Source organism: Phragmites australis, chromosome 2, assembly GCF_958298935.1.
Source record: "Phragmites australis chromosome 2, lpPhrAust1.1, whole genome shotgun sequence".
Classification (NCBI taxonomy): Eukaryota; Viridiplantae; Streptophyta; class Magnoliopsida; order Poales; family Poaceae; genus Phragmites; species Phragmites australis.
The window spans coordinates 16925015-16941058 of record NC_084922.1 but is presented as its reverse complement, the minus strand read 5'-3'; the positions used below and the strand labels follow the sequence as shown (position 1 = coordinate 16941058).

The 16044-nt window shown below is 46.2% G+C and overlaps 1 protein-coding gene across 1 annotated transcript; it reads left to right on the top strand.

The window, feature by feature from the left end:
* The first annotated feature begins 9826 nt into the window (after positions 1-9826).
* LOC133901393 (CASP-like protein 1E1) lies at positions 9827-14015 on the top strand. Its single transcript, XM_062342772.1, has 2 exons — positions 9827-10286; positions 13390-14015. The coding sequence occupies exons 1-2, from the start codon at positions 9982-9984 to the stop codon at positions 13718-13720; spliced, it is 636 nt and encodes a 211-aa protein (XP_062198756.1). The 5' UTR covers positions 9827-9981; the 3' UTR covers positions 13721-14015.
* The last annotated feature ends 2029 nt before the right edge of the window (positions 14016-16044 follow it).

Sequence of the window (16044 nt, the reverse complement as noted above, 5' to 3'; positions counted from 1 at the left end):
AGGTTCAGGCCTCCTTCAGGATAATAGCCTATGTCATGTTGATCTTATATTATTCTCTGAGACTATTACAAAGAGGTGCTTGGCTAGCCTAGATTAATCTAAACCTAGTCGAATGGCTCCCTTGCGAGTAGTCGGGGAGATATGCTAATACATATCTAACCTACAGAGGGCTCAAGCATGCAGAGCTTCTGCAGGCTTCAACGACATTAATGGAGTTGTAATGACTTCTAAGGGCCTATATGGATTTGTAATGGCATGTCCTCCATAGAATCCTCTGGCTTTGTATATATAGCGGGGTCATCGTACGGTCTCTGGAGTCCTTCTTTCTTATTCTTGAAGATAAACTTTCCTATTTACGAGATATCCTGAATATCTACGAGCAGTTTTCATGCATCCAAAAATTCTCTTCTCAATGATAAAGATATACTCCAAGAATAATAAAAAAACCCTAAAATATCCGAGTACGATAGTTCCATACTACCTATCATTAGTTAGGTACTTAGATGTAATGTACTAGACTTATGTAATGCACTAGACTCCTAGCTGCAAAACAAATTAGCATGTACACATTCTTTTATCCAAGCTAATATTTTGTCAGCATTGGTATGCTGTTGATTTCAATCTTATATATAATATTAGTATTTGAAAAAAAAAGGTAAATGTAGACAGGAAAACAAGAGACAAAAGAAATTTATATCATCCATGACAAAAAAAAAATCGTAACATATTCATACAGAGTCGGATGAATACAAAAAAATTTTATAAAAAATTGTAGCTCTCAATAAGATCTATAATTTTATAGTTTAAAACTTTTTCATTTAAAACCATTTATATGCCCAAATCATTGCCGAATGATTTTAGCATTAAGGGTTAAAAGAAATATATATCATACTACAGTTAGTAATCTAGATGGTTATGTGTGTTTGCACGGAGTTCAGGGGTCATGGTTTTGAATCATATGAAATGTAAGTGCGTTAAAAATCGTGAGAGTAGCGGTGGTCAACGTTGGATCGCGTAGGTAGGTGTAGGTGTGTGATGGATTCCTGGTGCGTTAAATTTTCTGATGGTTCCTTTAGTGCTAGAAACATTTTTTTAGAACAGGATATCCAAACGTGTAACTATTGTACTTGTGGTTTGCTATCGAGTACTGGTGTACATACCTAAATCTTTTAGGATAGAGATGTTTTAATGCGAGTGTATATTTGTAAAAGGTTAATTGCTCGAGCAACTTTTAGAAATTAGTTTAAATTTGTGTGAAAATCATAATAATTCAAATACACATCTTATACTTTAACAACAGAGGAGCAAAGGATGAATTCTCACTCTACTGGGTAGGCGACCTTGAGGGCAAACTAGAGTTCCCTCATGCTATTGTCTTGGCACCTTGCTGCCGGGAACCTCCACTCTGCCAATGCCCTCCACTCTTGCACCCTAACCTCCACCTCATCTTTACACATCCACTCAGCCATGAACAAGGACCGGATCTCGTGACGTTGCGCCTTAACGTCCAAGGAGTACAGTAATATGAGGCTATTGCTACAGTGCAAAACAGGATCTCTGTGTTACTGTTTACAAAATACCATGTGAATAACTGTTTCTAAGAAAAATATTATACGAATTTACTGTTTACCTATGTACTGTAGCCCAGGTCCGTTCCATAGTTGCCCAGCGCCTCGACGCCGGCAGCCATCGAATCTACCGGTCCCCCACCTTTCCCCATCCGTCGGAGCCACCATTCTCTCCACCGCACCTCCATCGCCCCCTTCCCATGTTGGTCACTCCGAGGGTACATGCGGATCTGGCCACTCCTAGGGTGACCTGGTGTTTCCCGTCGCTCCGACGCCTGCGCCCCTACCCACGCAGATCCAGCCTCTCCAGCAGGCGACGCTTCTCCCAGACACCACCTCTGTGGTTGTCACCTCGGACGGTCGTTGTCACCTCTCCACCAGGCCAGTCAACACCGCTCACCTCCACTACATAGTGCCGCGACAACGACCACGGCCATCGGAAGATTGCCATAGAGCCTCCCTTCTGTTGGTCATCCCCACCGGGCCAATCACCTCTGTTGCACATCAGCACTGCCTCTCGGGTGATCCGACACGGACAGATCTGACCACCTCGCCAACTGCTCCTTTGAGTTCTTCGCATCTGTCCGCCAGTGCCGCTGCTCATCATCACCTCCAAGAACGTGTTTTCAAGAGGAACAATGTGTGCATCTGCGGAGGATGCTAATGGTTGGATTCATGTTTGCAGGAAGGCACAACGATGTGCTTCTTCCAGCCCTCCTCCTGAGCTCCCATAGCCACCTCAATCTCCTTCTTGGCTTCATGGCAGATGCTTCAATTGTCTCTCTACGGAGCATAGAGTGGCTGCCTGCAGGAACTAGCTCTGTTGTCTTCGCTGTTGGGGCACTAGTCACTTGACTCGTTGGTGCCCTTCAAGCAATCGCCACTGCATTCCTCCATGGGCACCACAAGCTAGTGCATCATTCGTGCCTTTCGCACCACCGTTGTCACCTTGGTGCGAAGCTTTATTTCCTCCCTTGAAGCAATGCACAACACTCGCATTTAGGTTGAGACAGTGGCCCTCTATTCATTCCAGAAAGAAGGAAGCTTCTCCATCACATTATTGCTTGGTTCTTCTATCCATCGATGGCCCAAGCTCATCTTTCTCTACGGTAGACCTTGCCCAAGCAGTTCGTGACAGGCTTCTTACTCCAAGCGACACGCTCACGGTGGAGGTCTTCTCCAATCTAGCTTGTGATGAAAGCGACACTGACCTCACCGTGCCACGGTCTCTCCCCTTCTTGCAACAGTGAAGAGGACCTTAAGTCATCGCAAGTCACTATGGATGCAGATCTCCAAATAGACAGCTTAGTGAAGACGCATTTGGAGGGTGGCACAACTATTCCAGCAACCTGTTAGGGGCGATCTAGTGCGGAGGGGCGATCGGCGAGGATAGGAAAGCGAGTGGGCATCGGCTCAGCAGAAGAACGAGCGGGAAGAAGAAGGAGAACGACGGGAGGAAGCAGACAGCTGTATTACGTTTTCAGAGTGTTGTATGTTTATTCATATCCATTCTTCCCCTCTGTTCCACACTATATAGCTATCCTATTACAAGGCCTTGGGCCCGAACGTTCACTGGGTCCATTCATCTCCGAATACCTTCGCATTGAGCTTCCTCTTCCTTGTCTGCCTGGCACGTGTATAGATCGTTGCTGGCCCGACTGTAACATCCCCTCCTCCTTTGCAACCTGCTTGACCCCAAGCAGGTGCATGAGGGAACTCCTGGCGCAGAGGCTCGGCATCCTCCCAAGTGGCGAGTTCTGCTGGCGACGCTGACCACTTGACGAGAACCTGAGTGATGGTAGAAGCCCCGCTTGTGACCAATCGCCGCTGCAAGATGCGCTCCGGTATCTGCAAAGTCATGTCAGTTGAAGGCAAAGGAGATACACTCGGAGGCTTACTGCCGATCGTAGGCTTCAACTAGGACACATGAAAGACTGAGTGAATGGTGCTTGAGGATGGCAACTCCAACTTGTAAGCAACTGGACTGATTTTGTCGACAATACGAAATGGTCCAAAGAATTTGAACGATAATTTGTGACTGGCACGGACTGTGACCGAAGACTGAACATAGGGCTGTAATTTTAAGAATACCCAATCACCAATGTCAAATTGCCGTTCTGATCTATGTTTGTCCACCTGGGCTTTCATCCTCTGTTGAGCTCGTAGGAGATGCTGATGCAATAGACGGTCCATTAACTTGCGTTCATTAAGCCAGGAGGTAAGATCAGCAACTGGGCAACTGTGGCCATCCTCAATGCCGAGATGTCTCGGTGGTATGCCGTAAAGAACCTCAAATGGGGACTTATTGAGTGTGGAGTGGAAGCTTGTATTGTACCAATACTCGGCCTGCGAAATCCATTGAGTCCATTTGGTGGGGCAAGAGCTGACGAAACAGCGCAGGTAGGTCTCAACACATTGATTTAGTCTCTCCGTTTGTCCGTCCGTCTGGGGGTGGTAGGCTGAACTCATCCGAAGTTTGGTGCCCGCAAGCTTGAAGAGTTCTTGCCAAAAATGACTTGTGAAGATGCGGTCACGATCGGAGATAATCGACAGAGGCAAACCATGGAGTTTGTAAATGGAATCCAGAAAAATGCGAGCAATCTGGGGTGCTGAAAATGGATGCGTCAGTGGAACAAAATGGCCATACCGAGAGAATTTGTCGATGACAACAAGTAATGCGTTGAAGCGGCCAGAATGCGGTAAACCTTCAACGAAATCCATGGAGATGATCTGCCATGATTGAGTGGGCACTGGCAAGGGTTGAAGGAGCCCCGGGTACTTGGAGCGATCTGGCTTGGCTTGTTGGCACACAGTGCAACTCTGCACAAATTGCTGAATTTGAGATTTCATCCCTGTCCAGGCAAAAAGCTGCTTGATGCGGCAGTAAGTCACTGGAAAGCCCGAGTGACCACCGAGAGCACTGCTGTGAAGAGCTGTGATGATCTTTAGCTGAATTGTCGGATCATTACCAAGCCAAATGCGTTTCTTGTAACGAATGACTCCTTGGTGAAGAGTATAAGGGCCTTCAGTGGATGGGTGAGTTGTCAAAGTGACCAACAAATTTTGAGCTTCAGGATCTTGCTTATAACTGGTGATAACATCCAGCAACCAACTGGGCTGACAAGATGAAATAGCATGGAGCTCTTGCTGTGGGTGTGTGATGCGGGAAAGGGCATCTGCTACTTTATTTTCGGTGCCCTTCCTGTATATGATCTTGTATTGTAAGCCCAAAAGCTTGGTGAAAACTTTTTGCTGCCAAGCAGTGTGTAATCTTTGCTCATTCAAATGGGAGAGGCTGGAATGGTCTGTATATATGACAAATTCACCATGTTGGAGATAGGGGCGCCACTGCTCCACAGCTAATAAGATGGCCAAATACTCCTTCTCGTAGGTGGACAGACCTCTGTTGCGAGCCCCTAATGATTTACTTACAAATGCAATGGGGTGACCGCCTTGCATGAGTACTGCTCCCACACCAGCTTCACTGGCGTCAGTCTCCACCTGAAACTGCTTAGTAAAGTCAGGGAGGGCTAGGACTGGAGCCTCAATGAGAGCTTGTTGGAGAGTTTTGAAAGCAGTATCTGTGATGAAAGTCCAAATAAAAGGAACATTCTTCTTCAAGAGATCAGTTAAAGGCCGGCTGATGGAGCCAAATTGCCGGACGAACTTTCTGTAGTAACCGGCAAGGCCCAAAAAACTGCGCAATTCTTTGACATTTTGTGGTGTTGGCCATTGTGTGATCGCAGAAATCTTTGAGTCATCAGTTTGAACTCCCCTAGCATTGACCACATGACCAAGGTATGCTATACTCGGCTGAGCAAAGGCACATTTAGACCTTTTAACGCGCCACTGATCAGTTCTCAGAAGGTGCAATACTTGCTGAAGATGCTGCACATGTTCCTCCAACGATTTGCTATACACTAATATGTCATCGAAGAAGACTAAAACACATCTGCGCAGAAGTGGTGAGAGTGTGTTGTTCATGGCACCTTGGAAAGTGGCAGGAGCTCCCGAGAGGCCAAAAGGCATGACTAGAAACTCATAGTGGCCTGTATGGGTTTGAAAGGCGGTTTTAAATTCCTCCCCCACTGCCATTCTGATTTGATGGTAACCAGCACGTAGGTCCAGTTTGGAAAACCAACAAGCACCTGCTAACTCATCCAAGAGCTCATCGATTATTGGGACTGGATAATTGCTTTTAGCAGTCAGTGCATTTAACTGGCGAAAATCAACACAAAAGCGCTAGCTGCCATCTTTCTTCTTCACCAACAGCACAGGAGATGAAAATGCACTAGTGCTAGGTTGGATAATACCTTGGTGGAGCATTTCCTGCACTTGTTGTTCCATTTCGGTTTTTAAGGTTGGGGAATATCTATATGGCCTGATACTGACAGGTTGGGCACCAGCAATGAGAGGAATTCGGTGATCACAATATCTTGTAGGAGGGAGACCTTGAGGATCAGCCAAAACATCCTCAAATTGCTGTAACAAAGCTTGAAAAACCTGTGGTACCATGGGAGGCTGAGTGATGTCAGTCTCTGGAAAAACTGCCATCAGGTGTACCTCTGAAGATACCTGTTGCTCAGGTAATAGGCCTTGCAATGTGACCCAAGAGCCATGATACTGGATTGTCATACATTTAGAACCCCAATGGATTTTCATGGGACTGAATTGCTCCAACCAGTCCATGCCCAAAATTGCATCATAATAGGGGAGAGGCAGCACCTTCAGGGAATGAGTGAAAGTAACACCCTGGATTGACCATGGCACATCTTTAATTTCCTGATGGCATTCAATAACAGCACCATTGGCCACTTGAACTCTCAAAGGAAAGGGCAACTGACTAACCCCCTGAAGTTTCTGAGCAGTAGTAGTACTTATGAAGGTGTGAGAGCTGCCTGAATCAATGAGCATCAACATATCGATTCCTTGAATATGGCCTGAAACTTTCATTGTTTTGGGGGAGTCTTTGCCTGTGAATGCTGCACAAGATAAAGCCAACAGGGCCCCTTCTAGAGATTGGTCCTGTTGGTCAAAGTCCTAGGCATCTGCAGCAAACAAGTCCCAGAGTTCCTGAACCGCATGAAGTTGAATAGTGGAACGACATTTGTGATCTTTAGTCCATTTTTCAGCACACTGGTAGCACAATCCCTTAGCCTTCCTGTAAGCACGGAGGGCAGCCATTTTATCTTCAGAATGTTGTTGATGGGCCGCCTCCAGGCCCCGTCGATCATCCACTGAAGTTGCTGGAACTTGCTTGGCAGGAGCAGGATAATGCTGAGTGGCTGAGCCCTTCAGTGGAAATCGTTGGTGAGATGACCAGTCAGACTTGTGAAATTCACGGCGCTTGGCTAGATCACCCACTTCTTCCTGCAATTGAGCAAGAGTGCAAGCAGTATCGAGGTCGATGGGACGCTGAACAAGAACAATGTACTTAATCTCATCTTTCAAACCATCAATAAAACAAGTAGTGTAGTAAAGAGGATCTGGAATCGAGTAATAAGCAGCTAGCTGGTCTACTAGTTCCACAAACTTATCACTGTAATCCTTAACCGAACCATTTTGGCGAATTTGGAACATTTGGCGCAACAACAGCTCGTGTTGATCGCGACCAAAACGTGCCTGGACCATATCACAAAATTTTGGCCAACTCGCTGTGCGCACACGCCGTTCGACGGATTGCAACCAACGAGCCGCCACTCCCGTCAAGTGCATAGATGCAACCTTAGTCCACATGGATGGGTCTACAGAGAACATCTCAAAATAGTTCTCACATCTATTTTGCCAGAGCTTGGGATGTTCGCCGTCAAATTCAGGGAAGTTCATCTTAGGCAATTTGTGACTGGACAAATTCGAATTGAAGGATGCGCGAGCAGACGATTCAAACACGCGCGATGCAGGAGGGCCATGGGAAGCGGCGAATGGAGTGGTACCTCTGACCGAGAGGTGTGAGAGGGTCATGGCGGACCCAAACACAGGCTCCCGGTGATCGAAGTGGTCGCGGTGCCCATGGGGGCCGATGGCGGCGTCTCCAGCAGGTGGGCGCTGGCCAGCCATCTCCGGTGAGGTCAGAATGCCGGAGGAAGCCACCGATTGGTCGATGACGACCCGATCGATATGCTTGCGAAGCACGCCCAACTCGAGTTGCAGTGCCTCGACCGCCGACGTGATTTGTGGCTTCCAAGTGTCGAGGGTGGTGATCGCTGCTTCGATTGGCTTGAACTTGTCAGTCAAGGTGGACTCGACCCCATCGATGAGCTTTTCAACGCCGTCGAAACGATCGCCGAGCTGCTTGAACTCGTCGAGGAGAAGCTTCAGTTGGGGATCCATGGCGCCAGCTCGCTTCTGGAAGCGGGTGAAATGATGATGCGGATCCAGATCGGCGCAGAGTCGTAGGTTTCTGATACCAGGTTGTTAGGGGCGATCTAGTGCGGAGGGGCGATCGGCAAGGATAGGAAAGCGGGCATCGTCTCAGCAGAAGAACGAGCGGGAAGAAGAAGGAGAACGACAGGAGGAAGCAGACAGCTGTATTACGTTTTCAGAGTGTTGTATGTTTATCCATATCCATTCTTCCCCTCTGTTCCACACTATATAGCTATCCTATTACAGGGCCTTGGGCCCGAACGTTCACTGGGTCCATTCATCTCCGAATACCTTCGCATTGGGCTTCCTCTTCCTTGTCTGCCTGGCACGTGTATAGATCGTTGCTGGCCCGACTGTAACACAACCGATCAATAAGCAGTTTTGGTTTCGCAGCTAGCCAATTCTCACAAGCAACCTCAGCTGCATGTCAAGGCCTCTCTTGAGGACCGTTGTGCAAACGAGCTGGAGGTTTTGGGAAGATACTTCCCAATTGTCTTCATCTGATGACGATGAGCACCCTTTGTGTAAGAACAACACTGCAGATGGTACTATTGAGGTGAACTGTTACTCTAACCAGCTTCGCCATATTCGATACCAATTTGAGGCGGCCAATACTCTTTAGCACAAGTTTGAGGCGAACAGTACTCTTCAGCACAAGGAGATATCTTCCATGCCAGTTTGAGGCGGCCAATATTCTTCAGCACAAGGAGATATCTTCCGAGCAACTGACGAGGTTGGATTCTATTCCCAAATTGAAGTCTCCAGTCCAGCCACCATCCCAGAAGATCACTTCACACTCTTTCGTTCAGCCAAAACTAGGGCGAGTCAATCCAATTTAAAGTCATTGAAGAGAATGGGAATTATTGGGAAGGATGGAGAGTTGGATGAAGAAGCGATTGAGGGCTATGCAAATCTCCTTAAGAAGTTGCTTCTACAAAATCTTTGCGAGTCTCTTGTGTGTTTGGATGGTCGCGCCTTCGGGGACCTTGTTGCTGGTGTTTCTTCAGCAGTTTGTTAGGCCTTTTGAGTTTGCCCCTCTGGATGGTCGCATTGTCATGTGGTTGTAATCTGATGTTTCATGTTTTTCTTAGTCTAGTTGTCTGGTGTTAGGTTATCTCTAAGGACTTCGCATCATTTTTTTCGAGTGCTACAATAAAATGACGGAAGGTGACATCCGTTATCCACCTTCAACAGAATTCGTATCAGGTAAACAATGTTACGGATGAGAGGTGGGCGGCAGCATTTTTGCGGATGGATACGGGAGCTTATATCACTGTTTATAGCATATACACGTGGATTCGAGAGGAGGAGGAGAGTAATTGAAAGTAGGAAATAAGGTAGCTGTTGAAGATAAAAAAATAAGAAATACTGTAATAGTATTAGAGAATACTGTAATAGTATTATAGGGGATGAATTTTTAAGTATCTATTAGAGATGATTTTAGCCTCAGCGTATTTTAAGCGTGACGGTGTAAGTGGTGATAAGATGTTTCTGTTAGTATATGTATTACTTCTGTTTTTTAATATAATATGCAGTTGTGTATGGTGTTGCAATCTAGCTATCTTGTTTTTTTAAAGTTTTAACATTAGATCATAAATTATAGTATCTCAATACCCGTCTAAACACACATTAATATATTACATTTATAACATAAACACATCATATATCTGTAAAGAGGTCGGCGAAGTTAGGTAACGGTTGAGACTAGAGATTTAATTTTTGAAAAATAATTCCCGATGAGACAGCCGGTTCCGTGTGATCGAACCCAGCTGGGTGAGAGAGCACAATCGCTTCCAACTACCCAGCCATCTCATTCTGTCAACCGGTTATGGTGTTGAGTGGTAACCATACCCATCGTGGTGACCCCACGTCTTTCCGCCATAAACACCCCACGTACGGTGCCACCATTCCGCGACGAACCGTAGCCAGCACTGGCGTCTGGCACTGCTCTACTACCTCGCCTTCCTCAACTAGGACAGGCACAGCCCACACACTATCCGCCGCCACAGCAGGCACACACGCGCCCCGCCCCGCCCGCCTACCCAGGACCATGGAGATTTCGAGGGGGAAGCCCGGCTTCAACGGCGTGGCCGCCGGCGCCGGCTCCTTCAACGGCAGCAGCCGCCGGGCCAGCTACATGGACGCGGGCGCCGCGGGGGCTGGCGGAGCCCGGACGGCGCCTGTGGACGCGTGCGGCGTGGCGCTGCGTGTGTTCGTGCTGGCGGCGACGCTGGTTGCCGCGGTGGTGATGGGCGTGGACCGGCAGACGACGACCGTCAAGGTGACGCTCGCCGACACGCTGCCGCCGCTGCAGGTGCCCGTCACCGCTAAGTGGTCCTACTCCTCCGCCTTCGTGTAAGTCTAGCGATCTCCACTAATTATTGCTCATCTTCTTGTTCTCGGTAGCTAGCTCGAGCAATTACGCTGGTTAATTTGATAAAGTGCATGTGCATGCAGCTCGTCTTTTCGTCCACATCGATCTTTCGTCTCTCTTTTTTCCTCTTTTTTCCTCTTTTTTCCGTTTTTCATCGTGATACAACGCTAGTATAGCTAGTGGTTCTCCAATTTTATAACCAAATAAATAATTTATCTGCAAATTAAGCTAAGTAGTCATATAACTAAGCGCCGAAATCGCAAAAAGAAAAAAGAAATAACTATGTGCCAAGTAATTTCCTGCATAGACGGGAACTACCTGTATTTATATGCGCCCATCCTAGAGAGAGAAATGTGTACGTATATAAGTACGTTCAAGATACGAGCCAGCTCCGTATACTGCATAAGTGCTCGACAGCTCCGGGTTCATCATGGTTCTCCGTACGTGCTCTCCTCGTTTGCAGTAGGTGCATCTGAATATCTGATGGATCTCTCTAGTCTAGGCTAGGCTTCGAGAAACAAATTAACAAAATGCTTTCTATCGAGAGGACCATCCGTCGGCACGCGAGAAATGTCGAGCGAGATCTAATTCCCATCCTCCCACAGTCCCAACCATCTCCGTCGGCCTCTCCTTTAATTCCACGTATATGTACAAACAACTGAACAAGGCGTTCTCTTTCTCCTACCTAAAAAGAAACTTTAGAATATACTACTATTATAGACAAGGATGCGGCAACTGATTGAAACTATATATGGAAGAGATTTTCAGGCGAGTGTATTTAGTCACTTGGTAGATAAGTAGCTACGTTTGAGTTTTCCGCTACAGTTGCATGGTGTGTGGAAACCTGTATATAAACGGCTAATTTATTTCTCAAAAAGTTAGCTTAATCCATTTAAAATGGGAAGAGTTATCGCAATAGTATTTTTTTTGGAAATTATGGCACGAGAGCGCGGTGCCAATCAGTTAAAGCAGAAAGCAAAATTCATGATTTTTTTTTAAAAAAACTAGAACTACGTAAATATGTCAATAATATGTTGTTGGAATTTTAGGTTGTTTTGCAATACTTTCTCTGTGTTAAAATAGATAACGTTTTAGAGTTGAGTGTAAGTATTAAGGTGAAAGAGAAAATGATCCTCTCACCCTATTTTAATATTATTTATTGTATGAGAAATGAGATTGGTATTAGAAAAAAAAAAGTTACTTAATGGGGGATAAGACTAAAAAATTATGCTAAAGTTATTCAAAATTGTGGAACATTATATATTTTGAATATTATAGAAGGTACTAGAATGTCATTTATACTTTTTTGGGATTGCTATATACTGGATGCATCAACCAAGTCTTTAGAACGACATAGGAAAAGAGATTATCGAGGAGCTAATCTACGTGAAGACTCGTGGATTTGGAACAATATATCATAGGGAAGAACCCGGGAAACAATTATCTTTTTTTTTTGCGAGCATGCAGCCATGCATTATGATGAGTTTATGATATGGCAAACTGGTGCGTCGAATGGAGTCATGCATGTACGGCGTTTCCGGCGCGCCAGGTGGCTCGTCCATACCATTATTGCGCAGAGATAGTATGAGACGGTGCGTGACCTCTCACTCAAGGTGCGGCCCACACGCTCATCCTGATGAGCCCCGAGCGACCACTGGTTTGGCTCTTACATAAAGGCGGAAATCGCTTCGGATAGAGATTTGGGGATCGTCGTCGTGCTCACCGAGATCGCTTGATTTCGCCTTTCAAGTGTCGATATATATTCGTCGGCAAATCCGACAATTTCCGTAACATGATGGACCAGCCAATAATGCCCAACGCAACCTGTAGATCGCATCCGGTACTAAGATCATCTTCAAAAAATTCTCACGGATCAAAATTTTTTTGCGAAAGGATTTTCATTTATTTCAACACTCTAACAGTTTTTCTTCATAATTTCTATTACGAAAAAATTTCTAAATTTATTACTTTAGAACGATATTTTCTTTCCTTTCCTTTCATAAATTAATTCGAAGAAAAACGGTTGAAGATAAAAAAAAGAATAGAAATGAGAGAAGAATCGAAAAGTGAACTAATTGAAAGAAATATGAGTTGAGATGGTCTAACCGGAATTCTCTCTCTCTTGCATTGGAGATCGATCGATAGAGCAGAGATCGATGTGTGCCTCTCGACCGTCTCCTCTCTCTACCGCCTGTCCATTCAATTCCTCTCCATGCCAACTCGTCTGGATCTGCACCTCTGGATCTGATTTGATCGGTCGATGCTGGTTGCTCGGCTGTTATTAGCCGCTAAACTTGCAGAGGTTGATTCATACTCAGAGATGCTGTCAGTACTCAATAGTACTAGTAGTAGCTAGACACACCTTGAAAGCAAAAAATAATTGTAGTAAAGCCTTACTGAGGAAAACATACGTAGCGGTTAAGGACAACGAGGAAAATAAGGCTGAAAGTGATGGAGATCTAGGTAGGGCCGTAGGGTACAGTGAATGCATTCAACATTCGGAACAACCAGACCACGCACTCATTTTCACTCACCACCTGTATTTGCCTCATGTCTGTCCATTTATTTTGGAAAGCTCATTCCAAATAAGTCCCTGATTTTGACGTACTAGTCTCCACTCAGAGCGTCTAGTGTAGATAGCTTATTAGCTACAAGAGTTATCTCTTCGTATTTTTAATGCTCGCACACATTATGTCTTATTTTCTGTTATAAATTATTTCCTGCAATCTAAAATAAATATTATTTTGGATTGCGTGTAGTCAAATATTTGAAATTTTGGCTATAAACTTATTATGTGCTAAGTTTGAATATTTAAAAATGATACAGATAGATTTGTTTTGAAAAATATTTTCATATTATCATATAAAGTTATATTTTGAAGACCATATTAATATCTAAAACGACACTTATTTTAAAGTAGAGCGAGTATTAGATTTAGTTATGCTCTCTTTCTTCCCACTCTTTTCTTCAAGTATGATAAGTACTGATATGGACCGGCTTATAGCTAGGTGACGTTTTGTTGCAGACGATGCTAGGATAATTGAATTTCTTGTGTGATTATGCGCGCGGTTCTTGCATATGCAGGTACTTCGTGGTGGCGAACGCGATGGTGTGCGCGTTCTCGGCATTGGCGCTGGCGGCGTGCCGCAGGCGCCGCGCGGTGGTGGCCGTGATGGTGGGCGACCTGGTGGCGCTGGCGCTGCTGTTCTCCGCGGTGGGGGCGGCCGCGCAGTTTGGCATCCTCGGGGAGCGCGGCAACTCGCATGTGCGCTGGCCCAAGTTGTGCAACGTCTACGACCGCTTCTGCGAGCGCGCCATGGCCGCCGTCATCGTCTCCCTGCTCGCCGCCTTCGCCAACCTCGTCCTCCTCATGCTCACAATCCTCGACGTCCACAAGAACTCATCCTACTACTAGCTAGGAAAGGAAGAAACAGAGCAAAAATAAGGTGGTGGTAATTAAAAAAAGGTTCAGTTCTTCTGTTCTTGGGTGCCGATGGGAGACGGCAATTAGATAGAGATCAGATGGATGAGCCGTTTCGATGCATGTAGGAACAGAGCCATTTCCTCGTTGGATGCTAGTCATCAGTGCGTACTAATAAGTAGCTGACGAGATATATGTGAATCATAGTTAACAGATATATGTGAGGCGAGATGGTGTTTCTGTTCATTTCAACAGATTTCATTACTATGCTGAAATTTTCCTTTTTTTTTGGGGAGTATTCTGGCATACTTCTGTGTATGAAAAGAAATGAAAGGTAACATGCCTGCATGTTGGACGTATTTACAGTTCTCAGCCCATTCATTACTTGTGGGTGGGAAACTGGGAACGAAAATCTTAGCTGGGCCTGATATGTGTTCGGCCGATTTAGGTATAGCTGATTACGAGTTTACTGAAGATTTATATGGCAGCCTGATTCGAATCTGAAGAGGACTACCCGAGTTCAAATCCAAGGTTCCAAACCATAACAAATAGAACAAACACAATTATCACATGCTCTTGGTGCTCGCTGGCTTCTCCAGCCAGGAGGCGGTCATCTCCGGATCCGAGTTCATGAGGCTCTTCGGCGGCTCACCCAGCACTCCTAAAAGGCGCAGCGGCTCCGCTAGCGCCACGCTGTCCTCCGTCAGGACGACGAAGTGGACCCGGAGGCCTTTCCTCTTGCGGTCATTGACATCCACAGCGATAGCCTCCGGTGGGCCATCGCGAGGGCTGTTGTCCCTCTACAAAACTGGTCCGCCTGATCGCGCCGGTGGAGCGATGGAGTGCTTGCCTGCTAAAATGGTTGCCTCTGGGTTGGTCGCTATGTTGTTGGTCGTGAGGGTGGATCTGGATGTGGGCCACTACCGTCGTGCTCGTCAGGTCCTGCTCCGTCGTGTCGCTGCTATTCCAGATGCTTGTGCAGGAGGTGGCGCAATAGCTAGCCGTCTCTATGCTTGCCTCGTAGACTCTTCACACCGCATGTGCTCCTCCCCTTCGTCGGATCTGTCTCCTTTCCCCCGAATCCGGTCGACGGGGAGTGCGGCGACTAGGTGGTGGCTCGGGGCCAGCGCGTGCGTGGTTGGGGCGACCTTGATTTTGTCGTGCGGGTCATTGGGATCTCGAGCGAAGGCCCTACTCGACTTTCTACCGACACTGACATTGGCGACGTCATTGGCGCCACTACCCTTGGTGGAGGCATTGTCTTGATACCCCTACCCCCTTGTTAAGGGTTTCTCTGGGTGAAAACCTAGCTCCAGATGTCTGGACTGCGATGGTGGCATCTGCCAACATCATGCTCTCCTTGGAGGCATCGTTGTAGAGACACCCCCTGCCCCTGAGTTGATGTTGGTAGTGACTTGTGAGTGAACCTGGTTTTTCGGCGGCGGCTTCGTCCTCATCGACCCTTTCAAAGCCCTTGGGTGCCTCGTTGGTGTTGCTATGCACTATTGGTCGTCTTTGGTGCTTCGGGCTAGCCATGTAGTTTTGAAGTCGGAGCTGCTACGTCGCAGGGGATGCGATAGAGCTCGACAACGATGACGCATTGCATTGCTATACCCCCTACCTCACATGGCGGAGTTGGTGGTTGAGACAGCTGTTGTGGGTCACCGCAGGAAGTCGTTGCTACAATTATGCTTGTCAGCGATAACCTACGAGGTAATCGCTCAGTTGTAATGTCCAAGTAGCTGTAGTGTGTCCTTGTGGGATGTTTTTTTTTATGGAGTTTGTCTATCGTGCAGGGGTTTTCTGCCAGTTGGCCCTTAAATCAACCGTACGGTTGTGAGGTTGTTTAGCCCGATTTCCCTTATAAACTGAATCAATTCTCTTCTCCTATGAAAAACTCGACAATGCTCTTGTCATACTTTCGGAAAGAAAAAACTACGAATTGCAGAAGGAAATTGACTAGGAAAAGAAGGAATTCCACATTTGAATGCGTGATGGTAGAGGACAATGGGAGGTCAGTTTGATAAAAACAACCAAAATTAGCAATAATAATAATAATAATTAATGTTGATAGTGGGATTTGAACCCACGCCCTTTCGGACCAGAACCCATGCCTTAGCCCAACTCGACCATCTCAAATTATTCTTTAGCGTGCCTTTCCAAACAATAAAGATGAGTAACAGTTCATTCAGCCATCTTCCTGAAAAGCATCTTGTTTCCACTGGCTAAGAACATGATTCCTTGTATTAGTATGCATATATACTACTACTTACACACAAAGGAATCACCAGCCTCTCAACGACCCACCCTTACTAGCT